At 49.2% G+C, this 25820-nt stretch overlaps 1 protein-coding gene across 2 annotated transcripts; it reads right to left on the reverse strand.

The window, feature by feature from the left end:
* Nucleotides 1-929: 929 nt before the first annotated feature.
* Nucleotides 930-25817, reverse strand: LOC114108990 (liprin-alpha-1-like). 2 transcript variants are annotated; one of them, XM_042240409.2, is made up of 9 exons: nt 25622-25817; nt 14946-15032; nt 14312-14476; nt 12914-13137; nt 10938-11160; nt 6020-6100; nt 5238-5386; nt 4224-4396; nt 930-2938 (listed from the first exon to the last, which is right to left on the reverse strand). In XM_042240409.2, exons 3-8 carry the CDS (start codon nt 14381-14383, stop codon nt 4381-4383), a joined length of 765 nt encoding a protein of 254 aa, XP_042096343.2. In that variant the 5' UTR covers nt 14384-14476; nt 14946-15032; nt 25622-25817; the 3' UTR covers nt 930-2938; nt 4224-4380. The 2 variants fall into 2 exon arrangements, with proteins under 2 accessions (XP_042096343.2, XP_042096342.1); XM_042240408.2 differs by lacking the exons at nt 930-2938; nt 4224-4396; nt 5238-5386; nt 6020-6100 and having other exon boundaries at nt 8231-11160.
* Between the last annotated feature and the right edge of the window lie 3 nt (nt 25818-25820).

The following is a 25820-nucleotide window of genomic DNA, read 5'->3' on the forward strand; positions in this document are numbered from 1 at the left end:
AGCAGCTGAGGCCCCGAATGGGGTGGAGGGGTGTCTGGAGGGGCAGGGGCTCGGGCACCAGCTGCTGTCCCAGGACTGACTCCTCTCTGTGTTTCCAGTTTACCTGCACTAATTCTCCAGATGATTATACAGCGTCCAGTATACGACAAAGACTACATTTTGAACTCCATGCAATCTTTACTCTGCTGATACTTGTTATATGGACCCGAAGATATTTTATTACAGGGTTTTTAATTAGTGAAAAATTCATGAATTCCATAGAGAAAATACTTAAAATTTAATGTTTCTTGTATTTATGTAAACTTATGACTTCATTTCTATTATTACTTTTTCTTGTATATTCTGACTATAAATATCCTTTCAGATCAATTCATGTTCTGATACCTGATTTTAGTCTTTCAAACCAATATACTGTAGTGATTGTCTGTATAAATCCTGTGAACAAATATAGGGCTTTTGAAAATGATGCATTTACTGTAATTACTCTTGTTTAATTGTTAAATGTTAAACTATGAGAAGCGGTTCTCCTGAGGTTGTAAAATCATCATGACACTGTGTGCAATATCCTTCCGCAGGATGTAACCAGGTCCTGGATACTATGAAACTCTCTGCCATAACCTAGTCTGTGGACCCGGATCCCTCCTCTCCGGTGAGAAGCTTCGGGACCAATCGCGATGCCCTGCACCCGCTGCGGAGCCATGGAGCTGGACAGTGAAGGTGCCCCTTCCCAGACAGACAGCTGAGCGCAGCTCTGACACAGGCCTTATTTGTATGTAAATCATCTTCTTACCTCTGTTTGTAAACATGTTTAAAGAATGGGCCCAGGCGTACATTTTTAGATTGTGATGACGCAGCCGTTCTGGATTGTGTAAGTATCAAATGTAACTTTTACTTTTCAGCGGCACATTAAAAAGCCAGCAAGAGATGTGTTCAGGTCATGGTGCAATATTTATTATGCAGCTGGTATCTCGGTAGACAGACAGCATGTCTCCTTACATGTGGGTTCCACCTTTAACTTGTACAATTCATTGTTATCGTTCTATTTTCCTATTAATCTTTTGTGAACTTCCCGAATATGTGACAAAGAATGTACAGGCTACTTTTGAACTATTTTTATCACAGGATTGTATATTGCTTTCTTTCAATCAAGTACTGAAGCAAAATTTCCCAGGGTCAATAAAGAGTGCGGAGGGTAAGCTGTACTCTCACTGAGAACAGACCAGAGCTGGTAATAGGAGACCGAGTCATCACACGGACATTGTGTTAAGAGAAATGGACGGATACAATGGAAAGGCCAGAAGGCGGAAGCGTAGGTGTCCCCAGAGGACGACCGATGGTGTGTTCATACCCTTGGCTCCGGAGACAAGAGGCTCCATCACTTCAGCATCTGCGGGATAGGGCCCTCTGCTGCTGAGGCGGGCAGCAGGCAGAGGGTGGGAACAAAGTGGAGGTGTCGAGGCTCACAGGGCGGGGGAGCCAGGGCAACCCTGACGCGGACCCAAATGATGCACGAGGGAGTGTGCGTGTGCACACTTGTGTGTGGGAGCTGTTCATGTTATGTTATCAACAGTCTATTATTCATATATCCATAGAAACAAGAATGTAGCAAGGGGAGGTGGGAGGGAGAGTCAAGAGGGACGGGACATACGTAACCTACGGGTAATTCAGGTTGATGTCTGGCAGAAATCAAGCGATACCGCACAAAATTATCTTTAAGTTAAAAAGAACATAGCAAGGTGGTGAGGAAAGTAAGAAAAAAGATTTCTCATAGAGATTTATCCTCACCTCCATGTACATCTGGGAGCAGGCTGTCCACCATTATCAGAGCTTCCCCCAGCATCAGGCCCTCCCCAGCATCAGCCCCTAGTCCAGCATCAGATGTGCCCCCAGCATCAGGCCCAAGTCCAGAATCAGACCTTCCCCAGCATCAGGCCTTTCCCAAGCATCAGGCCCTCCCCACCCTCAGACCCTAGTCCAGCATCAGGCTCTAGTCCACCATCATATCCTAGTCCAGCATCTGGCCTTCCCCCACCCTCAGACCCTCCCCACCCTCAGACCCTTCCCCAGTACCAGGCCCCTCACCTCCAGTATGAGGTGTGGCAGCCCCACTTGTCTGACGCTCCTGAACACACTCAGGCAGCCCCAGAGCAGCAGGACAATAGCTCTTGCAGGAGGTGCATCTTTAGAATCACCTTCGGAGCAGCAGCAGCTGGGGTCTGTCCAGGCCAAGGAGAGGCAAAGAGAGGCACTTGTGCAGGAGGCTCTGGAGGCTGTGGGCACGTTCCCCAGCTCTGCTTCCTCCCCGTGGGGGCTTTGCTCTCCTGCTCCCACGGTGCTGTCCTTCAAGATTCAAGGTCTCCTTGACATCTCAAGCCTAAGTCCTGAGTCGCGTCCCAGTCCAGCGTGGCAGAGGGCTGGGAACACCCAAGCTCAAGGGCTGAAAGGATCCCAGGGGAGAGCCGGCCCCTGCAGGTGGCAGGGCAGGGGATGAGGGTGGCCGCCCACAGAGGGCCCGCAGCAGCACTGGAAGAAGAGCAGTGATGCCTTAGCTCACACGGGGACGCTGCCCGGCCTGGCACTCAGAGATGTTACCGCCAGCAGCTCTGGGGATGCGGGAAGCCCAGTGAGGGACACCACGCCACCCGGGCCGTGTGGGTGGGCACTGCTGACCATGGCCTCGGTTTTCATTCCGGTTCCAACTGTCCCTCCAAGGGCGGACGGGCCCCTCTTCCGAATGGCACAGGTGTTTCCTTTATGTGGGTGACCGCATTCCTGCCTGTCTCTGTGGGCGCTGTTGTCGCTCATCCTGTGTCTTTGTCTTTACAACCTGTGCTTGCTGCTCTCCCAGTTTACCTTGGGAGCAGCCCGGATTTTCTGCATTTCTAGTTGTCAGCGTCCACTGGGGCTTCCCAGGTGGTGCCAGGGGTAAAGATCCTGCCTGCCAATGCAACAGATAACAAGAGATGTGGGTTCGATCCCTGGGTCGACAAGATGCCCTGGAGGAGGGCATGGCAACCCACTCCAGTATTCTTGCCTGGAGAATCCCATGGACACAGGAGCTAGTGGGCTACAGTCCCTGGGGTCGCAAAGACTCAGACACGCCTGATGCAGGGGAGCACACACTCAGGTTTTAGTTCAGTCGCTCAGTTGTGTCCGACTCTGCCACTCCGTGGACTGCAGCACTCCAGGCTTTCCTGTCCTTCACTAGCTCCTGGAGTTTGCTCCAACTCATGTCCACTGAATCATCATGCCACAGAACCGTCTCATTGCTGCCGCATCCACCAGAGAGGTGGCTGGGGCTCGGGAAAGTGCCTGGGCCCGCTGTATGGATGTGAACCAGCCCTCACCGCTCCCTGACTGCGTGACCGAAACTGGGTCCTCCTCTGTAAGTTGGGAGGGGGCAGCACCTGCTTGGTAAGGGGCACACACAGCATCAGTATAGAATCAGTGCACCATCCATCTCAGCATTGTATTTATTAATACTAGGGATAGCATTTAATAACCTGCTCCTTTTGCTCTCTTGCCACTTAACTGTGCTCCAGACCATAACTGCTCCACTTACCCCTGCAAATCCCACACCCAGCACAAACAAGACTCAACAGGTTTGTGGCTGAAGAGGCAGGAACGTACTGTCCTCAAGGAGATGAAACCAAGTGAGATGAGGGCCTAATGATAACCTTGTGTGATGAGGGGACCCCAGGAGGACCTGCGTGGCTGTGGGGTGGGGTGGGGGGAATGAGAAGAACCCATGATGAGCTCCTGGGGAAGGTGGCAGGAAGGAGGGCGGGCTGTTCATTGTGGGGTGTCCACAGATTGTATTTCACCCCTCACTGATGAGCACTTAGGCCGTTTCCAAACACGTGTCACTGTTAGGAGGAAACAATCAATACCCAGCTCCTACTCAATCAAATTCCTAGAATATGTTTCTAGCATTGGAGTACAATCATCTGCTGTATTCATTCCATGCTCCGTTCATCCACCCATCCAGCCAGCCATCTCTTCATCCATCCACCCACTCACTAATCCATCCCTCCATCCATCCATCCATCCACTCACTAACTCATCTGATCATCTCAGACCCACTGAGAAGACAGACACCTCCTCCTCTCCGGCTCCCAGGACGACCCCCAGCGTGAGTGACAGGAGCCTCGTAGGGACAATGGGGGAGACACAGAAGGGACATGCCTGCAAGCCCTCCTCCCTCTGAACAGTGAGGCACCCACCTGGTGCTAACGCCTCCTTGCTGGGGTGTTCAGGCTGGCCCTTTTCCTTCCTATGAAACCAGCGGCAGATGGAGGACTTGATGCCCTTCTTCTTCTGGGATTTCTGCAGCGAGTCCTGCCTGCTGGTGCTATTGCTGGGGTTGTTCTCGGGCTGTCCTCAGAGCCTGTCCGAGCTTTGGGGAGAGAAAACGACCTTTAACGGGCACCCTCGTGCAAACACACACCCCTGCACAAGAGCTACTGAGTGAAACGAGCACCCAGCAACACCCGCGCCTCAACCTCGCAGCAGATGGTGGAGTCTCCATCACCAAACATGCTTCACAAGAGCAGTGCAGGCTTCTGGACACAGACAACCGCCCCCAGGAAGCTGAGATTCTCTGCCTCGAGCTCTCCCCCGAGGAGGGCTTCACTCCAGGCCAGCTGGTGCAGAGGGCGGCCCGACCCTCCCTCAGGGTCCTTGCTCGGCAGGTGACAACGCTCCAGGAGAAGGCGAGCTCCCCTGCTATGGGCGGTTGCCCCGCCTCCTGCAGGGTGACTGGCCCTGGCCGTGGCAGGAGAGCGATGGTCACCATGCAGGGCTGCTGGTCAGGTGACCACACGTGCCCTCGATCGCGTGCTGCCTGGCTCAGGACGGGAGCTCAGGTGGAGGTCTAAATGAGGACAGTGTCAGTCACAGGAGGGGACAGAGTCTCCTGAGACGAGACCCCTGAGGAAAAGGGAGGGACCCTCAAGAGCGAACCCGAGAGGTACGGGGCTGTCACCGTCAGGAACGTGCCCCAGGCCAGGCAGACCTCTCTCAAGAGCAGGAAGAAAGCTGCCACAGGAGTCAATCTCTAGAGAAGGACATTTCTAAAATCACTGAGGTCACTGAGCTCTTCTTCCCCAGGACCTGAAGTTCACCACTAGACACAGGCACTGAACCCAATGGTATTCCTTTAAAATCATCCTTGCAACTCTTTGAAGACAAGAGGTGCAGGGCTCCTGAAACTGACGACGCGCACACAGGCCGCTTACTTGTGGGAGTCCCTGATGTCCTCTTGGTTGGCTGTGCACAGCGGCCCCGTGTGCAGGTGGTCCAGCCGAAGGGACCGCGGCGTGGCGGGGGTCGAGGTTTTAGGTTTGATAGCAGTCTCATCTCCTACCTCTTCCCGTAAAGCTGGCAGCTGAGGGAGTGAGATAAGTGTAACATTGGCTAACAATAGACTGTTTTGAAAATGGCAATCACACAGGCTTTACATTATAACCAGAATCTTATCTGAAAATCTATTAGCTATGCTTTCCCACAATTACAAAAAGAAACCCTTGTTCTAGCTTAATGCCACCTTAAGGACTGTCTTGTTCAAGAGAAGCGGGGCTATGGGGCAGCGAGAGCATCTGACTGAGTGCAGAGACCCTGGACGGGAGCCTCCCTGCAGCCTGGCTCTGCCCTCCCTGGAATCCAGTGACCAGACCGCCCTGCCGGGCAGGACAGCAGAGCGACGCCAGCCCCGTGAACACTGCATGGCATGAACTGCCCTGATGAAAGGACTGTCCTCATCGCCAGATGCTGCTCAGAAGCACCACAGTGAGAGTATGAAACCTCTCAGCAAAGCCGCCCAGACCTTTCTGTTTGAAGGAGGAAAAGATACAGCTTGTGCCACCACCCAAGGTCATTTGGAGAGATGATGCAGATTACTGGATCCCATGACAACAAGAGAAACACAGAAAAGGTACCTACACCTCCACGCGAACACCATATGCCTGGATCACATTTCTCGGTAACAGACAGACTGGGGGCCACACACTGAAGTACTTACACGCAGTTTGAGGGTCATGCGCTCAGAGCGGTTTCCATAAAGCACCCCGAGGTCTTCACTTCGAGATGATCCTGTATCACCCTAAAGGGTCGGAGGTTCAAAAGGGAGGAGATATATGGGTACCTATGGCTGATTCATGTTGGGGTTTGACAGAAAAGAAAATTCTGTAAAGCAATTCTCTTTCAATTAACAAATAAACTAATAAAAACACAAAAAGAAGGTGATCTCTCCTGGACTCCCAGCTTTTCTGCTGGTCCTGGGTGTGAGGACAGGTAGGACAGTGTGGGGAACAGATTAACCCCTCAGGGTCCAGACAGGTCTCACTGATACATCTGGGTGTGTGGTTAAGCTAGGGGAAGTTATAGGAGATGTGCATGGCATGTATTTTTATAAACAATGAGTGCGTTGTTTTAACCAACTATCCTGTGCCTTTTCAGTGGGATTCTGTAAAGAATGCTGGTCCCGTGCAGCTCCACAGGAGCTTGGTGACAACAAAGTGACTTACTGCAAAACACAGCTGAACTCGTTTAACAGCAACTGGATAAACTGGGCACCCTCCCCTGTGCTCTAACAAGAACCCTCTGACACCAGAAGGCTACAGAGCCTAGAAATTATCCACATGGAATTGAACAGGGATCAATCTCAAATTCAAGTTGAAATAAGCATTTCTAAAAATGAGAAAACAACGAACAGAGCAGGGAAGTGACGCACCTGGGTTGACTATGGACTCAGTGGAGACAAACACTTGCCTCAAGGTGAGGGACCACGCCAGCCCCTTACCCCGGGCCTCCTCCTGAGCAAGGCCTCTGGGTCCGCACCCTGGCTGCCCTCCCCCAGGATGTGAGCTGCCCCACTGGTGCTCACGTGGCCAGGATGGGCAGCACTGTGTCCACTTAACAGGAGGGCAAAGCAGGCCACAGAGTGGGCGAGCGGCACACCCAGGTTACCAACCCCAGGGGGATGGCGCTGCTCTGCTGTGCCCAGCAGAAGGGCTCCCGGGCACTGAGTGGGCTGAACTGGAGCGCGGCCACCCCAGTCCTGCGGGAAGGCCCAGGAGTGCTCGGTCAGCGGGCTGGGAGCAGGAGAGGGACAAGGAAGGCCAGCCCGTGGGGCAGTGGACTCCAACAACAGGGGCTCATCCAAGTGACCCGAGCGGAGAGGCAGCGAGCTCCCTCCTGAGGCTCCCTCCATCATGATGCCATGACGGACACGAGAGCGTCTGGAGGAAAGGGGGCTGGACGGCACCACAGTTAAGTGTCCAGGCTCTGATCAGACCAGTCCGCACTGGGCGGCTGGGTATGAGAGCCTGGGCAGGGTGCCCGGCCTCGCTAAGCCTCAGTGTCCATGTCTCCTGAACGGGGAGAGCAGCAGCCTGGACCTCACCTGGGGATGAGATGACAGACGTGGAAAGCACGAGCCTGGCACACAGAGTCTCCTGCACACTGCGACCCACCATCATTAAACTGGCTTCCTGCAAATCTAACATCTATGGCTCTCATTCAGTCATTCCTTGTAAGAAAACACTAAGCGGAAATTCCATGGTGGTCCAGAGGTTAAGACTTGGCACGTTCACTGCTGGGACACTGGTCTGATCCCTGGCTGGGGAACTAAGATCCCATAAGCTGTGCAGCATGGCCAAAAAAATAAGTAAAGAAAATTTAAAAATAATAAATAATACTATGTCTATTATAAACAACCATGAGATGATCAGAAGGCAAACAAGTGGGAGAAAGGCAAACTGTTACAATTGTCCCAACGAATGACCTATTTCCAGAGAACCATCAGCACAGTTTAAGTGGTGGGTGAGTTTCATTACTTCCATTAAAACGTCCGTTATTCACCAGGACATAACCACACGGTGTTCATTCACATTAAACCAAAAGGACTCTTTAATACTTCACAGAGAAAGAAAGGCCTGCTCAGTTACTAAATAGTTTACCTTTCGACACCGCTTCCTTAAATCATGAGGCTGATAGATGCATGCAAAGAAATGAAGAGAAACCAGATTCACTGCGACTTTGAAGCTAAAATTTCAAGCATCCGAATAGGCAAATACAGGAAAGCAAAAATGAGGGCAAACGTGTAAGTGACATGAAGATTCAGAGAACACGTGACTGGAAACAGATCATTTTTTTGACCACAGAAGTTAAATAAGCTATTCAAGATTTACTAGAGAAACACTAGAAATTATTACTCAGGAAGATACAACTCTATTACATCATCACGATTTATTAAAGCACAGGATTCCGTACAACAAAGGCCCTTAACACTTGTCTATTCTCAGGCAAACTTCTGTATAAGTTATTTTCCCTTAATAAAAACATCTTATACTTTAAATTAGTAAATTAACTGATAAGGAAGTTACCATAATACCTATTTTAACATTGAACAAATCTAACCACCTCTTGGACATTAATGTAAAATCCTGACATAGAATTTGATTTAAAACTTCTCAAAATAAATTCATTAAAACAGGCTTCCTGTGAAAATAAGAATGAAAGCTACCATAATAGCAGGTGCCGTCTTTACATTTTATTAACCGTAAAAGACACGTTTCTAGAGTCTAATAGAGACATTAACTGTGCAAAAGCTGATGAGATTTACACTCTTAAATACAAGCACCAACACAGAAAGGAGATTGTGTCAGCTCAGTTCAGATCAGTCGCTGTGTCATGTCCGACTCTTTGCAACCCCATGAATCGCAGCACTCCAAGCCCTCCCCATCCATTACCAACTCCTGGAGTTCACCCAAACGCATATCCATTGAGTCGGTGATGTCATCCAGCCATCTCATCCTCTGTTGTCCTCTTCTCCTCCTGTCCCCAATCCCTCCCAGCATCAGAGTCTTTTTCATTGAGTCAACTCTTCACATGAGGTGGCCAGAGTACTGGAGTTTCAGCTTTAGCATCAGTTCTTCCAAGGAACACCCAGGACTGATCTCCTTTAGGACGGACTGGTTGCATCTCCTTGCAGTCCAAGGGACTCTCAAGAGTCTTCTCAAATACCACAGCTCAAAAGCATCAATTCTTCGGCGCTCACCTTTCTTCACAGTCCAACTTTCATGTCCATACATGACCACTGGAAAAACCATAGCCTTGGCTAGATGGACCTTTGTTGGCAAAGGAATCTCTCTGCTTTTCAATATGCTGTCTAGGTTGGTCATAATTTTCCTTCCAAGGAATAAGCGTCTTAATTTCATGGCTGCAATTACCATCTGCAGTGATTGTGGAGCCCCCCAAAATAAACTGACACTGTTTCCATTGTTTCCCCATCTATTTCCATGAAATGATGGGACCAGATGCCATGATCCTCGTTTTCTGAATGGTGAGCTTTAAGCCAACTTTTTCACTCTCCTCTTTCACTTTCATCAAGAGGCTTTTTGTTCCTCTTCGCTTCTGCCAGAAGGGTGGTGTCATCTGCATATCTAAAAGTCCATTAATTCTACACTTAAGAGGATCATTTCTTTATGTAAGCACAATCTCATTTATGAATTATACATGATATGCCGTTTAGGATCCATCTACATTATGCTTGTAACTGCATGCTGCTGCTGCTGCTAAGTTGCTTCAATCGTATCTGACTCTGTGCGACCCCATGGACTGCAGCCTACCATGCTCCTCTGTCCATGGGATTTTCAAGCAAGAATACTGGAGTGGGTTGCCATTGCCTTCTCCTGTAACTGCATAGTGATTCACCAATTCAACTTACTGCTATGGGGAAAAACACCATTTAATGAGACATGAAGACAAAGCACCGACCCAACAAGGGCATGCACGCTGTGGACCACAGCACGGCCATGACCAGAGCAAGTGGGGGGACGGGGAGGGGAGATGGATGGGAAACTACAGGCGGGGAGGGGTCTGGATTGATGACAGCCAAGCAGACAACAGGATGAGACAGGAAATCTAAACCAATGATGAAAGCAGACACACCGCCAGAGAACTCCAACAGCGAGGAAAACATACAGAACTGTTCTGTAACAAATATTCGGAAAGAAATCAAGCATGAGACCACAGAGAAATCCTCAAAGAATTTTAAATAGCAACTAATTAGCCAATGATGCAAATTATAAAAACGGTGTGTCAAAAGACCACAAAATGGACTAGTTCCCACTTCACAGGCCACTAAAAGGATTCACAGTAAATTTAACGATAACCTGACTAACAATGCAGCTAACATGAAATGGGTGGTCACAGAAGAATGTGATAATACATGTCCAGTTACAAAGCAGTGTTGTACACGTGATTTCATGGGATAGCAATGCACTCACAAAATCCAAGCTAAACACGAAAGAAAGTTGGAACATTTGCTTTGGAGCTGCACACTGTCACCAACAGCCCTAGATCGTCATCCCATTTTTAGACTCAGATAAGTGAGGCAGCCAACCTCTTTCCTGGGGCCCTGGGGCACCAGGCTCTTAACCTGGTTTCACACGCAGAGCTGGCCTGAGACCGTGGCCGGGTCCATCAGCAAGCAGACCATGGAGATTCCTGGTTTTGTTCCCACCGCATGCCCTGCACCCTGCAGCCAGGCAGCCCCAATGGAACATGTGCTGCACGGCTTTCCCACGCCATGAAGGCTGCCTATGGTTACTTTCACAAAGCTGTCTGCTCCCTGAGAACAGAAACTTCCCTGCAGCTGCTGTGCCCAGCACAGGCCAGGTCCAACAACACAGAGGCAGGCTCTGGCTGAGTTCATGATGATGTGCTAAGCCTGTGGTCCAAATATCAAGACTAACTCGTTGCTGGGCCATTGTGGAATGGTTAAAGACTAGGCAGTTTAAAAAAGTGCAGACCTCTGAGTGCAGCAAATGTACCCGATTTTCTTCTAAGTAAAAAGAGAAGAAGCAAAAAACAAACAAAATAAAGAAAACCCACGTCCTGGGGGAAGGATGGGCACGGAGGAGGCAGACACATACCACAGTCATGATGCCCAGCCGGTCTCCCTGCTGCGCCGGGCAGTGCCGCCTCCTTCTGGGCTTGGGCAGGGGCGGGCAGGAGCAGGCAGCTGAGGAGCCAGCAAGCAGGTTGAGGGAGCTCACCGACTTACAACGATGGAGGCTGCCTAAGCGCCCCCTGCCCTCCCTGCTCTCAGTGTCCTCGGCCCGCTGCTCCGTGTTCTCCTTGTCTTCTTCCACCAAACTAAAATAGAATAAAACCCGTCACCTGCCCTTGTCAGCAGAGAAACGTGTCTGGACAACAAATTAGGCTGGCATTCTGTGTCATGATTAGAAACTCAAGATACAGTTGCTCAATTAACATCTCAAGTAAAAGGTTCGACTTTTCCTCTTTTGAATATTCTCAAACTTAGAATAACTTAGCATTGAGTCTTACAAACTGGCCCCTGATCATTCACTCTTCATTTCATGTCTTTCCTCTAACATTCTGAAGGGGCCCTGGTGGCGACGCTCTTCCTGTGAGGAGATACCTGATGTTGACAACCTTTACCTCCCTGCTCTCAGGGCAGAGATACACGTCAGTGCCGCAAGTCTTTTCCACTGGGAATCGGGAACTCGGTACACTCAAAACAGCAATTCACGAACAAGCTGGAGTTTCTAATCAGAAGTCTACAGACCAGATGAAGTGCTGAGTTGATCTTTCTTTTATTTTTAATGTAAGTTTGAATATGTACAAACGCATCTCTTGAGGAAGTTCTGCACCAGCTTTGTGTGAGTTTCTGGATTCATGTCAAAGTGCTGCACTAACCTAGAATTCACGGATTCTGCTCTTCTCCCCTAATGTGTTGTGGATGATTTTATATAGCAGTTTAAATACATGATGATGCAAATAAAATGATTTTCAAATTAAAATAAAACATTGTTATAGGAAGTAAACTCTCCAGCTTCACTTCCACATATACAACTTGAAAGTTTTTCACTGTTGATAACAAGTTGATGGACAGAATCTACCATTTATATCAAGTCACTTGTCACATAAGGAAAAATCACTTTTACATGACAACTTGCTGTAAAAATAAAAACATTAATACATAACCGTTCCACATTTCCTGAGGGGACATGGAAAGACCATGCTTCTGATCTGGTCTGTGCTCAAACACGGCCCACAAAACCGTCTGTCTCGCCGTCAAATGGGCAGGCGGCACCACCTGCATTTGCGGGTTGTCCCATTCGCCCCCTGCCTTTCTCCCGGCCCCCCGCACTCGGTGGACAGGAATGGGCACTTCGGCCTGGGCTGACGTGATGAAAACAGTCTGAGCAGCAGCCTCTGCCTGGTCCTGTCCAGTGGCCTGCGGCCACTCTGAACATGGACTCGGGACACGGGCATAGCTGTGTGGGTGTGGCACCAGGCAGGCCTCGGGGCCCCAGCCACCCGGCTGCACCCAGACCCAAGGGCCGCTGCTCACCACGAGGCCGGCCTTTGGATTCTATCCCGTTTTGTAAATTGTTATCATTGCCAAGATGGTGTCTAAAGAAAACATCTTAAATATACTGATGAGATGAGAAAAACTCAAACACATGTCCTTGGACCACTGTCTTACAACAAGCCAATCTTCACACTGTTTATTAAGTGAAAATGAAAATGCACATCTGAGTCAGAATTTGCCAACCCCAAAACCTGAGCTTTTCTCTTCCAGGTGGCCTTTCACCAGAAATTGGTGGGCTCTGAGGACACAGGAGGGTGCTCGGGCCACAGCGGACACCGCCTTGGCACCTCACCCACCTTGGGGCTCAGAGCTGAGGGGGAACACCCCAAAACACCTTGGACAGAAACCCCCGGCTGACCGAGCTCTATCATCAAGGGCAATCTCAAAACTGAAAATTCTTGAAGCAGACCTGAGGTCAGGTTTCTTACTATGGAATACTCAGACTTCCCTAGGAGAAGGCAGCTCCTCAGAGAAATGGAGTTTCCGGGAGCTGAGTTTGGGATCACCCACCTGATCTCTTCGTTGATGGTGTCCAGCTGCTCCTGCAGCCTCACACTCTGAGTCTTGGCATCGGCCTGCCCGCTGGGCGACAGCTGAGTGGCCGAGCTGAAGAGGGTGACCCTGTCGCCCTCACCGTCAGACACGCCCTCATCACTCTGGAACACCTCGGCCATGTCCCCCAGCACGCTGGCTTGCTGCGCACGCTCCCAGTCCTGCTCCTTCGCGGTCTGCACCTGGGCATGAGAGGACCACGTCTCGTCAGCGACATTCAGGGCAGCTCAAGTCTATCAGGAACTGAACCCAATTTTACTTGGAAGCCCTGACTCTGGAGAAATGTGGATAATCCAAAAAATTGAATCAGACTAAAGAAATAAGTAAAGACAGCAAAACTCCACCTGGAAAAACTCAACTCGAAACTGAAAACACAACATAGAAAGAAAATACATGGGGATGCTATCCATCCCGAATACCACCAGGTGATTAGAGTCCGAATTTGTCTTCTCCAGGACAAAGGGGTACTGAAGACATCCTGCAGCTCTGAGCCACAAGGCTAGTTTTCTAGGTATTAAATAACCCAGGTGGGTGGGTCCTCAATCAGAAAGAGAAAGAACACCTGATGCCCACCACTACAGCCTTCATTCTTTTTAAATGAAAGGATTCAAAGGACAAACCCTTAATTGAAATTACAGGATGACTGATCAAGCTTACCTCTTTATGTGTGGCACCTAATTCGAGCGTACGCATAACCGCGCTCTCAACTCAAATCAAAGGGGCCGAGTCACTGTGTGCTGATGTGTGTATATGCGTTAGTACACTCTTAGTGTATACTCACCCTAATACGTGGATACTGTGATAGAATACCGTTAACGTCTCTCACTGATCTTAAAGTCAAGAAAATCTTGTTAACAGCTTTAAATTCTAAGCTTGAGCGAACAAAATGTTATCCTAAATTAATTCTATTACCCAGTTTTTCACTGCAAGTTGATATACAGAATATAATACATCTTGAGACATTCATGCCAACTAATACTTTTTAACTGGGGGCTTCCCAGATGGCTCAGTGGTAAAGAATCCGCCTGCCAATGCAAGAGGGCAGGATCGATCCCTGGGTCGGGAAGATTCCATGGAGTGGAAAATGGCCACCCACTCCAGGATTCATGCCTGGGAAGCCCCATGAACAGAGGAGCGTGGTGGGATACAGTCCACAGGGTTGCAAAGATTCAGACATGACTGAGCATGTACGCAGGCAATGCTTTTTAACCATATAAAACTCTGACTTCTTACAGAAAAAAAATGTATATACAAGAATTCAAGAAGCTCAAAAGTCAACTAGTTACATAAATAAGTGCATCACCCTCCGAACAAGGCAGCAAGTGTACAAATCCAGGACGGCTGGGGGGCTGGTACCTTCTCATCCAGGGCCTTGTGGTGCTCAAAGAGCAATCTCAGCGCCCTGAGCACCTCCACCTCGCTGGTCATGCTGGCTGGGGACTGTGCCTGCCGCTTGCCCGCCGTCAACTGGAAGGATGGCTGGTACCGGGAAACCAGGAACTCCAGGTGGTCCAGCAGCAGCTGCAGGGCGGGGCCAAAGGAGCACCTTTAACCTCCTGCTCAAATTCAGGCCCGATAACTCCTCTCAGCCTCACGCTATAGCCAGAAACATGCTAAGGCACGTCGGAATCCCGCCAGTTCAGTAGAAATTTAGAGTGGACTTGCCCAGGGGCCCAGTAGTTAAGACTCCACACTTCTGCAGGGGTCACAGGGTTCAATCCCTGGTTGGGGAACTAAGATCCCACACAAAGTGTAGTGTGGACAAAAATCTAAGTTAAGAGCACTCCCCCCTCAAATGTACTAAAATTACATTGTCTCATCATAAATTTGAAACAAGGTATAAGAACCCCAAACTGATCCACCCAGGTCTGCTCAGAGGGAAGATGTGAAAAATGACTTGAAAATCAGACAGAGATTAAGGACAGCAACACGGAGGCTAGCGGTGACCCACACAGGGCAAATGTCAACACGTGAGAATCCCCATTCTGACCCTGGTGTTGTTGATTTCGGCCTTGAGCACTGATATTTCTTCTTCTCGTCTCCGAAGATGCTCCCTAATTAGTTGTATGTTCTTCTCCTAAAAAAAAACAAAGAAATGAGAAACTAAATGCAGACATAATTTAAAAAGACAGTGAGACTGTCAAGACTGGCCCTGTCAAGTCTCTCCAGGCTCCACATAAAGGTTCTCCTAGCCCCTCCAGAGAAGAGGGGCTCCACTGACCCCAAGACCACACAGACCACTATAATCCACACCGGCCTTCAGCCTCCCCCTCGACCTGGCAGGCACACGGTAGGGGAGAACCCGGAATCCAAGCCTGCCTTCTCAAGGCCCAGGACGTCTGAGAAGCTTTCCAAAAGATAAACCTAACAACAAAGTGGATAAAGAGATTCTTAAAGGACACACAGACCAGTGACCTAGAGCCACTGGGGAGAAGGAAGAAAAAAGGGAAGCCACCAGGCTTTGGAGTGTCCCTCTGGGAAAAAGGCAGATGGCACCCCAAGGTCATCTGTTAGCCTGACTCCACGGAAGCCACCCAGTCATTCAATCCACTGGTTAAAATGTGAAATTGATGTTATATGTATTTTGCCACAATTTGCGTGCACGTGGGGCCGTCCACATGGTGAACTTGCTCAAGCTGACCACACGTTCTATTTCTCTTTGCAGAAATTAAAAAACCCTGGGCTACGTATCCCCTCCTACACACTGAGTGTGCAGCACCAGGAACAGTGCCCAGCACTCGTGAGAGGCATGTAGCAGACATGTGTAGCTATGAGGGTGTATGTCAGACACGGAAGCAGTAGGTACCCGTGATTAAAATACTGGCCACACTGCTCTGTGCTTTGGAAGATGGGAGACCTTAATGCGCTTAGCCTTTCTACTTCAAGGACTGACTCTCTAGCTAGATCCTCATGCCCCAGAGACTACTCCAGCCAGTATATGCTTTCTTTGGAAGAAGGGAATCGTTAAGGGGCTTAGCATTTCTACTTCAAGGACTGACTCAGTAGCTCAGTCCACGTGCCCCAGTGACTCCTCCAGCCAGTGTTTCCCTTCTTGTGGGGCCCCCGCCCACCCTCCACGCAGCACCTGCACAGCGTCTTACAGGGTAAACTGTTGGGGTCGATGCTATGCACTAAGGCCAAAGCGCCCAGGCTGACAGGGCTCACAGCCATGCTAATGAAATGAAACACAACCCCGACGCTTTGCTGGGTGAGGGCCAGTCCGACGGGCCCAGCTGCAGGCTGCTCTCACCTCAGGCCCCTCTCCTTCCAGGACTTGGGCGGAGGCCAAGTTCTTCCTTGTCTTGGCCTGTGCCTTGGGGTTGCAGCACTGGAATAACGCCCATAGGTGGGCCCTTCGGCGACCCATCCTCGCGGATGGGGGCAGCCCCCTACTCGGGGGCAACCGTTGTTTCACGGTAGGATACCTCGGCTCCCGAGCTCGCACCACCGATCTCTCACTACGACCACCACTATTCACACTGCGGCCACCGCTCTCACACAACCGCTCTCACACACCACTCTCACACACACCGCTCTCACACTAGGACCACTGCTCTCACACTATGACCACCCGCACCGCTGTCTCAAGGAGAAATGGCACCAAGGCTCTGCCTCCAGCACGTCTCCCAGGAGCCCGGAACCGGAACCCGCTCAGTCACAAGGGGCTCCGTGGTAACAGGGGGGCTGGGCTCAGGCCCACCATCAAGGGTGCAGAGAGGGGGGAGGGGCTGCCAGAAAGATGACAGGGGAGTGTGGGGTGCGGGAGAAGGAAGGCCGTGCCCATGGCTCAGGCCCCCTCTAAAACATGACCCTGCAAGATACTGGGTCACAGTCGAACCGACCAGTATAAACTGCTTCAGAAACCACCACCCCTGGGAATGAACACGTCTTTTAAGCGGGCTTCTGCCCCCAATAACCCCCAAACAACCCTCCAGGGAGGCTACTGAAAGGCACCCCTGAAGTCAAGGGTGTCCCCAGATCCCACCTGGCTGAGGAGGACTCACCACACTAGCTGCCCCTCACTCTCACCCTGAGCTCGGTCCTCCCTGTCAGACTCCCTCACTCAAGCTCAGCAAGGGCTTGACCAACCTCACTCCAGGCACCTAAAATGAACCCAGAGTGGATACCGGGGTTCACTCAACCTGCTGCGAACTTACCCTCTAAACTTCGATCCTGAGCTGCCAGACGACTCTGCCCCATGGGGACTGCACAGTGGAGGTTCAGGGGTGTCCCTGCCTCGAGCCGCGACAGCCAGTGCCTCCCAGGCCCCACCAGGTACTCCCCACCCTCCGCCCCCGAGTCTCCCACCCCTCTCCTGGCCCCACTCCCACCCTCGAGGCTCTCCACTCACCAGGGCACAGGCCCCACTGCTCCTGGCTCAGCCCGGACCTCTGCTGTCACTTGAGGACCTCAAGTCCCCAGGGTGCTTGGGGTCCTATATCCATCCATCTCAGCGATTACACACTCTGGGAGAGACAGACTGCAGTTTGGGGGGTCCCGCCCGCAGTTTACCCTGAACACGTTCTGTTTTTGGCTTTATCTACTGGAGTTCTCTGAGATGTGTTTTTAAACCTCAACTGTTGCTTTCAAAAACACCATAAAGTCTCTGTGCTCAACTTTAAGAATAAAATCTTCAGTTTCAACCTTAAAGTGAAACTGGAGGGAGGACTAAAAGCAGTCATTTTTTCAAACTGAAAAAGAAAACCCACATGTGACCATGTCCCAGAACACAGGTCACGTCACCCCTCCCTCCTCAGCCTTCTCCTCCACCACCAGCAGCCTGGCATCGCAAGGCCTGCCCTGGGCCGGCAGGGACAAGGGAAGAGGGCAGACCGGCTCCTCTGTCTCCAGGCCACGTGGGCCGCTTGCTCCACCTCCTTCCCAAGTTCATGTGGCACTGAAACAGCCCAGGCAAGCTGGGGGTTCTGATCAGAAACACAACCGTGGGTACCAAGCAAGGACCCCTGGTTCTTGTTTCCCCCGGTATCAAATAACCTTGAGCAATACAATTGCTGGGCCTGTTACATGTGGCTTCAGATGACAGAAGACCCCCAGGGTGTCCCCACTTCCAGTGACAGACGCAAGCAGCTGGTAGGTCCACCTACCAAGAGCTAGAAAAGCAAAATATGGTTTAAAAGAGGTTCTTAGGCAGCCACAATCCAAGATTTCAAACAAAGGGGAAGCCCAGTGAGGGAGCTAGAGACTGAGAGGGCTGCTCCTTCCCTCGGGGCATCTGAGCAAAGCCCACTCTGCGAAGAAAAGGCAGGGAAAAGGTCAAGCAGAGGGGGCTGGCTAACACAGCTCTGGACGGTTCCTTGGGCTGGGGAGACAAAAATTTGAGCGCAGGCCTGATGAGTCAGTCCGGATGTCAGAAAACGTACCCAACACTCTGCCCAAACTGGCTAAGCGCTGAGTATCAGCCACCTCGTGGTGTTCAGGAGACAGTCGGTGGGCTTCAAAACATGCTGAGAAGGGAGGCACCGCAGGCTTCCAGACCGAGATGCTGGAAAGCTCCTCCCTGGGGTCGCGGAGAAGGTGGGTGAAGGCTGCTGAGACTGAGCTTACAAGGACCCCCCAGCCTCAAGTCCCTCAGGCCCAGAGTGAACAGACAGCTCTGTCCCCACTGGAGGTCTGCATCAGAGGAAACTCTGGAGAAGGCAGCATCACTCAGAACCTCTAGGGTTTTCCAAACATAATGTCCACGTGCAAGCAAAAAAGCAAAAGAGGGTGTAACAACAAAGAGGACCAAGAGAAAAGGAACTGAACCAGATCCAGAGGCATCAGGTGTATATCAGCATGCTAGAGTATGCTAGAGGAATCAGATGCAAACCTCACCAGTTCGAAAATATACTTGAAAAAAGGAAACATTTCTGAGAATCAAAACCGACTCTAGAACTTTACAATAACAGTGACTGAATGTAAGAACTCAGTCTCTGGGCTTAACTTCAGATTGGACGTAGCTGAGGAGAGGATCAGTGAACTGAAAGATCAATCGTTTAAAATATATATATGTATATAAGAGGGAAAAAGTATAGAATATATTGAAGGAGCCTGTCGTTACACTACGCTGTTAAAAACTATCAATGGGGACCCTCATGGTGGAGAAAAGACAGAAAGGGGACTAAGAAATGCCTCCAGGGGTTGAAACTAAAGAGCCTCTTAATGAAAGTGAAAGGGGAGAGTGAAAAAGCTGGCATAAAACTCAACATTCAAAACATGAAGATCATGGCATCCGGCACCATCACTTCGTGGCAAATAAATGGGGAAACAATGGAAACAGTGACAAACTTCATTTTCTTGGGCTCCAAAATTACTGCAGATGGTGAAATTAAAAGATCCTTGCTCCTTGGAAGGAAAGCTATGACAAACCTAGACAGCATATTAAAAAGCAGAGACATAACTTTGCCAACAAAGATTCATTTAGTCAGAGCTATGGTTTTTCCAGTAGTCATGTATGGATGTGAGAGTTGGCCCATGAAGAAGGCTGAACGCCAAGGAATCAATGCTTCTGAAGTGGGGAGTTGGAGAAGACTCTTGAGAGCCCCATGGACTGCTAGGAGATCCAATCAGTCAATCCTAACGCAAATCAGTCCTGAATATTCATTGGAAAGACTGATGCTGAAGCTCCAATACTTTGGCCACCTGATGCGAAGGACTGACTCACTGGAAGAGAACCTGATGATGGGGAAGACTGAAGGCAGGAGGAGAAGGGGACGACAGAGGATGAGCTGGTTGGATGGCATCACCAACTCGATGGACATGAGCTTGAGCAAGCTCCGGGAGTTGGTGATGGACAGGGAAGCCTGGCATGCTGCAGTCTGTGGGGTCGCAAGGGGTCAGACACTGAGCGACTGAACTGATTGACAGGGAGTTGGCTCAAGAATCAGACCAGTGACTCAAAAATGAAAACCACACATTGGTTTCAGCAGCTCTGCGGGTGCCTAAGGCAAAAAGAAAATGTTCAAGTGCTCAGAGGAAATATGGTGTGGCTTTGAATGGCACAAAAGCACTGAGAGCTGACTTTCCCAGAACAAGGAAGTCAGAAGATCATGGACTGGCATCTGTAAAGTGCTGAAAAGCAAATAACCACCAACGTGGAATTCTACACCCAACAAAAACACTCTTCAAACGTGAAAGCAAAATAAAGACTTTTAGGGCAAATGGAAATGACACAACTCATCACCCACACACATGAACTAAAGAAAATATTAAGGCAGTGCTTTGGGAAAAAGAAAAGTAGTCTCTGACGGAAATATAAAAAACAAGTAAAGACCAACAGTGAGGTAACTGTGAGGGTAAATATTAACTCTACAAAACAGTGATGTTAACGCCAAAAATATATCTAACAGTTTAAAGGAGAACAGTGACAAGGAGGAAACAGCCGTGTCAGGGAGGTGGTAAGAGTACTAAGCTAGGCTTGAATGTAAAACACATGCCGTGTCTGCGAATGTGAACCCAACAACCTGGCAGAGGAGCCCAGAACTAGAGAAACACCTCATACTTCTCAAAGAAGGCAAGAGCAAAGAGCACAGACTAGGTGGGACAAATAGAAAACACACAGCAACTGGGTGTCTACACACTGAATATCAGCATTATGAACACAGCAAATACTCTCATTAAAAGATAAAGTGTCAAACTGATTCCAGTGAAAACTATACGCTATACACAGAGGTCCATGTTAAGATGGAAGGTCTTTTAGACAGGCGAAAGTAAAAGATACCCAGGCCAACCAGGACAGAAAACTGACGTGGCAACATCACTGTCAAATAGTGTCTAAAGAAAGAAGCATCTCTAGCGATAAATGGAGCATCTCATACTGACACAAGTGCAGTCTAGCAAGAAGATGAGGATTCTAAATTTGAGTGTACCTTGCCATGGGCGGAGTTCCTCACATGTGATCAAGTGTACCTAATAACATGACCTCAAAATATCAATACATAAAACTGAGAGAAATAGAAAAGGAGTAACAGCCGAGTTCTTAATCCCAGTGGGAGACGTTAAAGACACATCTCTTGTGGAACCAGGCCCCCTGGTACGTAGTCACCTGCAGCCATGAAGTACCTGAAATGCGGCTGGCTCTACAATGAGATGCGCTGCAAGCCTGAAACACACACTGGATATTAAAGACTTAGCATGAAAAAAAGAACGTGAACTATTTCATTAGGGTTTATCATATTGATTGCACACGGAAATGATAACATTTGGGGTGTGTTAAAATAAAATATATTACAGGTAATTTCACCTACTTCTGCTTTTACTCAACGTGGCTACCGGAGTCTGAATTACATGAGTGACAAACCTGACGTAACTGATACACTCGGAACATTGCCTTCCCATGGATACATATTCTCTTAAAGAGCCCAAGGAACGTATAACAAAAAGAATATGCATTGGGCCATTAGGAAAGCTCGAATTATTTCAAAGGACTGAAACAATGCAGGGTATACCTAGGGATTGCAGTGGGCTGACGGTTTATGGGCCCTCAAACTTCACCCCACACGTGGTGATGATCCGAGGAGGCAGGCACTCTGGGAGGAGAGGGGTCAGGCCAGGAGGGAATGGGCTCCCGTGCCGCGAGGACAGGGAGAAGCAGCAGGCAGTCTAGGAACCAGGAAACAGGCCTCACCAGATGTGGCACCTGCTGGTGATCTTGGGACTCCCCAGCCTCCAGGCCTACAAGAAACAACTTTCTGTTGTTTATCAGCTAGTCTACAGTATTTACAAAATAGCCCAAAAAGACGAAGATGGGGCTCTTCATGGAACTAAGCTAGAAATCAAAAAAGGGTCACTAGAAAAACCTCCCCAAACATTGGGAAGTTAAATCACATACTGCTTGGAAGAATTTCATGAGTAATAATTTAAGAAAACAATGAAAATGAGAAAATACTTTTCCATAAAAATAATGAAAAGCTGGCTTCTCAAACTTGTGGGATGCAGCGAACTGTGTTTAGAGGGTAACTTAAAGCCTTAAACACATATACTGGAAAAGAAGGAAGGCTAAAAATCAATTAAGCCTCTATCCCTAGAAACCAGAAAAAAAGGCAAAGCAAACGAAACACAAGGCAGATGGGGAAAAAAGGAGCAGAAAATAAGGAAACAGAAAGCAAATATGAATTTTGTTAAAAACAAAGCCAAAAGTTGGCTCTTTGGAAGGACTGATAAAACTGATAAACCCCTAGAGAGACTTATTAAGAAAAAAGAGACAAAGCACAAATCACCAGCATCGAGGAGTTTTAAAAGGGGAGACAACACATCTTGCAGATAAGAAAGATATTATGAACCATAGTTCACTTACTAACTGGAGAGTCTGCTCGCCTCAATAAATTCCTAGCAGGGGGGAAATGCTTTACTGAAATAGACCCGAGAAGACATACAAAATCAGAAAAGTTTATTTGCAGGAAAAAAATTACATCTGAAATTAAAAGCCTCCCCACAATGAAACCAACTGGTTTTGCCAATCAATTCTTCGAAAAATCTAGGGAAGAAAGTAATCTCACAGGAATTCTCAGGGTTAACAAGGAACACTCTCCAACCTTGTTTTATAAGACTAGCATAACCTTGATACTAAAACCAACCAGGAAGAAGTACAAGAAAGGAAAATTACAGACTCTGAGTATGATGAAATAATCCTAAATAAAACGCTAGCAAATAAAATGCAACAGAAGGAGAATGCATCGAGATCAGGTTGGGGTTGTTTTAGAATCACAGAATTTTTAACAGTTAAACCATGACATAAAAGAAAAATCACTTGTTTCAAAATCTGCAGAAAATAAACTTAAGAAAATTTAATGTGATAATTTTAGTTCATGACTAAGAAAAAACTCTCAGTAAACTAACACAGAAGAATTTACATATTTTGATTAAAATATCTACAAAAAAGCTGATATCCTGTGTGATGGTGAAATACTGAAGGCTTTTCCTCTGATAATGGGACAGAGACAAGGATACTTATTCTCATTACTTCTGTTCACCACTGGACTGGAGATCCTAGTCCGTACAATAAGGCAAGAAAAAGGAAAGGGTTATTACAGTTGCAAAGGGAAAAAAAAAGCACTTATTTGCAGACATAATTGTGTATACCTAAGAAAATACAACTAGAATGATTTGAAGTAAATGGATTTACCAAGGGAATATAGAAAAGTCAATTCTATCTCTATTAGGAATTTATAATGACACTGAAAATATCAAGATATCTAATTAAACGTGCAAGACATACAGTAAACTACAAACTTCTAAGATAAATTAAAGATCTTAAAAAATGGAGTGCTATCTATATTGTGTTCATGGATTATAAGCACAACATAAAAGACACACACACACAGAGTTAACCGTGTGAGGCGATGCATCTGTTGGGCAATTATTCCATGATGTCTACGGGCATCAAGTCATCAGAGTGTAGACTTCAAATACACAAACGGCGTCTGTCAGTGACCCCTTAGTGAAGCTGGGGGTCTAAAATCAGCGCCTGGCACCTGGTAGCTGGCAGGTGAGGGAACCCGGGTTCACGTGCAGGCTGTACACACTCTTCATCACAGGTGAGACCGGAAGCAACCCAGCAACTCTCCATTTTTCTTCTCTGTTTTGCTCTGTTCCCCTTGCCATTTGTGTCTAACAGATTCCCAGCATCGAGTGAGCAGCGTCAATGCAGCAATGATGTTTCCCCATCTAAGGCAGGAGCGTGTCACACCAGCAGACTTCCCAATCGCCCTGAGATAACTGGGGTGCCCCATCACAACAGAAAGCAAAGAAACACGACATGCCCCGAGAGAGAGCTGCCCAACGGCAGCGGGAACTAGGTCCACCAGACGTCTCAAGGGGAACCCCGAGGCTTGGAGTCCATGCTGTGCCCCTCAGCTTGAGGCCACACTTGCCTTTCCCCCATTCTGGGGGTCCTGGCAGAAGAAAGCCAGGCCATGGGAAGGGGTGGTGTGGCCGGCCCTGGGGACTCAGGGCAGGACTGACTCGGGTCTGCGCTGGGCTCCACGTCCAGTCACCAGCCTTGGAGTGTACAAAGCTCTTGGGATCATTGTACGTTTTTGGCAAAAAGCAATGGAGCCAAAGTCACTTAGGATGGCTTTTAAGGAAAAAACCTCACTGAGGATTCCCTCAGCACCAGCCTCAGCCCCTAGTGAGATGCAGACTCCTGGTCATCCATGGCTGTGCCCACAACCCACCAGCTCCAAGGAAGGACTCCACCTTCTTTTCTCTGTGCGCCATGAACCTGCACACAGTGGGCCTTCAGAACCTCAGGAGACTCATCCCACTCCCACGATAGCCAGAACCCTCCCCAGGCATTAAAACAGCTGTGGAGTCACTTTGGCCCAAGCCCTGGTTACAGATCCCTGGAGCCCACTACAGCCTCCACAGTGTGATTAGTCAGGTCCTTTATGCACAGATTCCTGCCTCTCAGATCCGAGCTTTGGATTCATGGTCAGCTCTGTCCCTCCCGTGGCAGCCAGGTGGGCCGCAATGCAGACAAAGGAGCTCAGGAGCTGAGTGTCAAGGGAAGCATTGAAAGGACAGCGATGGATGTGACCTGTTGCAAACTGAAGGAGGGTCCCTGCATGTCTCAGAAACGGCCTCTGGTGTGCAGGTGTGGAGGATGGCCCCCACGGTGCAAAGGAAAGAGAGGTACTCAGGGGCAAAGGCTCTTGGCCTCTCCGGTAGCAGCTCCAGGTGGTAGCTCATGAACAGTGGACAGCCAATGTGGTCACGTGAGCGTGACGCTTATTCCCTCACAAAGAGAGAGAAAGGGGGCAGAGTGTGGGAGTACCCGGAGGGTGTGGTGGGAGGATGAAGGGAGGTGTCCCTCCTCTCTTCAGTCAAATTGCTTTTGTGAGTCTCAGAGCTGCCCGAAGGCAGTTACCAAGTCAGGTCCCCACAGTATCCAGTGTGCGCTGGTGCCTTAGCCCCTGTCACATGGACAAGCCGCACCATAGGCCTTCCCTGAGTTCTAACAGAAGGATCTGGGGGTTTTGTCTAGGTACACGCTCCCTTGCTGTAGCTATGTTACCCCCTTCTTTGAGCCCCCGTTTTGTCCTCTAGATAAAGGACATCGATTGCTACCTTAGCAGGTTGCCAGCTTAATCCCATGAAGACTAATTAGGGTAATCCTGCAATGAATAGCTGCCCTTAAGAGATATCAATGAAGAGCTGGCCTTAAGAGATACTGGGCTTCCCTGATAACTCCGCTGGTAATGAATCCTCCTGCCATGAGGAGACCCCGGTTTGATTCCTGGGTTGGGAATGCTGACCCACTACAGAAGGGACAGGCTACCCACTTCAGTATTCTTGGACTTCTCTTGTGGCTCAGCTGGTAAAGAATCTGCCTGCAATGCGGGAAACCTGGGTTCAGTCCCTGGACTGGGAAGATCCCCTGGAGAAGGGAAAGGCTACCCACTCCAGTATTCTGGCCTGCAGAATTCCATGGACTGTATAGCCCATGGGGTTGCCAAGAGTTAGACACGACTGAGGGACTTTCACTTCACTTTCAAGAGATATGACCTGAATCCAGATTAAACTGGAGTCGCCCAGTGTCATCTGGCATTTCTTCCCTGAAGCCAGCCAAACCCACACAGGAGCATTTCCAGGGTCTCCATGTAGCCAGCTGGACAGAAAATCCAGCGTGGTTCACACAAGATGACAGACAAGCAGGGGAGGACTCACGGGCAGACGGCTTCCCTCCGGTCTCAGGGGGAGCTCCGGGACCACAGCAGGAACCGGCACTCTCAGCCCCTGGGCTCAGTGGCGCCCTCCTTCTCAGGCCGGCGGCTCTGCCCTAAGGGGCGCGGGAAGGTCACTAACTGCCCCAGGCTGACCTCACGCCCCCTCCCAGGGCGGCAGCCTGACCTCACACGACCCCACC

Source organism: Ovis aries, chromosome 24 (genome assembly GCF_016772045.2).
Source record: "Ovis aries strain OAR_USU_Benz2616 breed Rambouillet chromosome 24, ARS-UI_Ramb_v3.0, whole genome shotgun sequence".
Taxonomy (NCBI): Eukaryota; Metazoa; Chordata; class Mammalia; order Artiodactyla; family Bovidae; genus Ovis; species Ovis aries.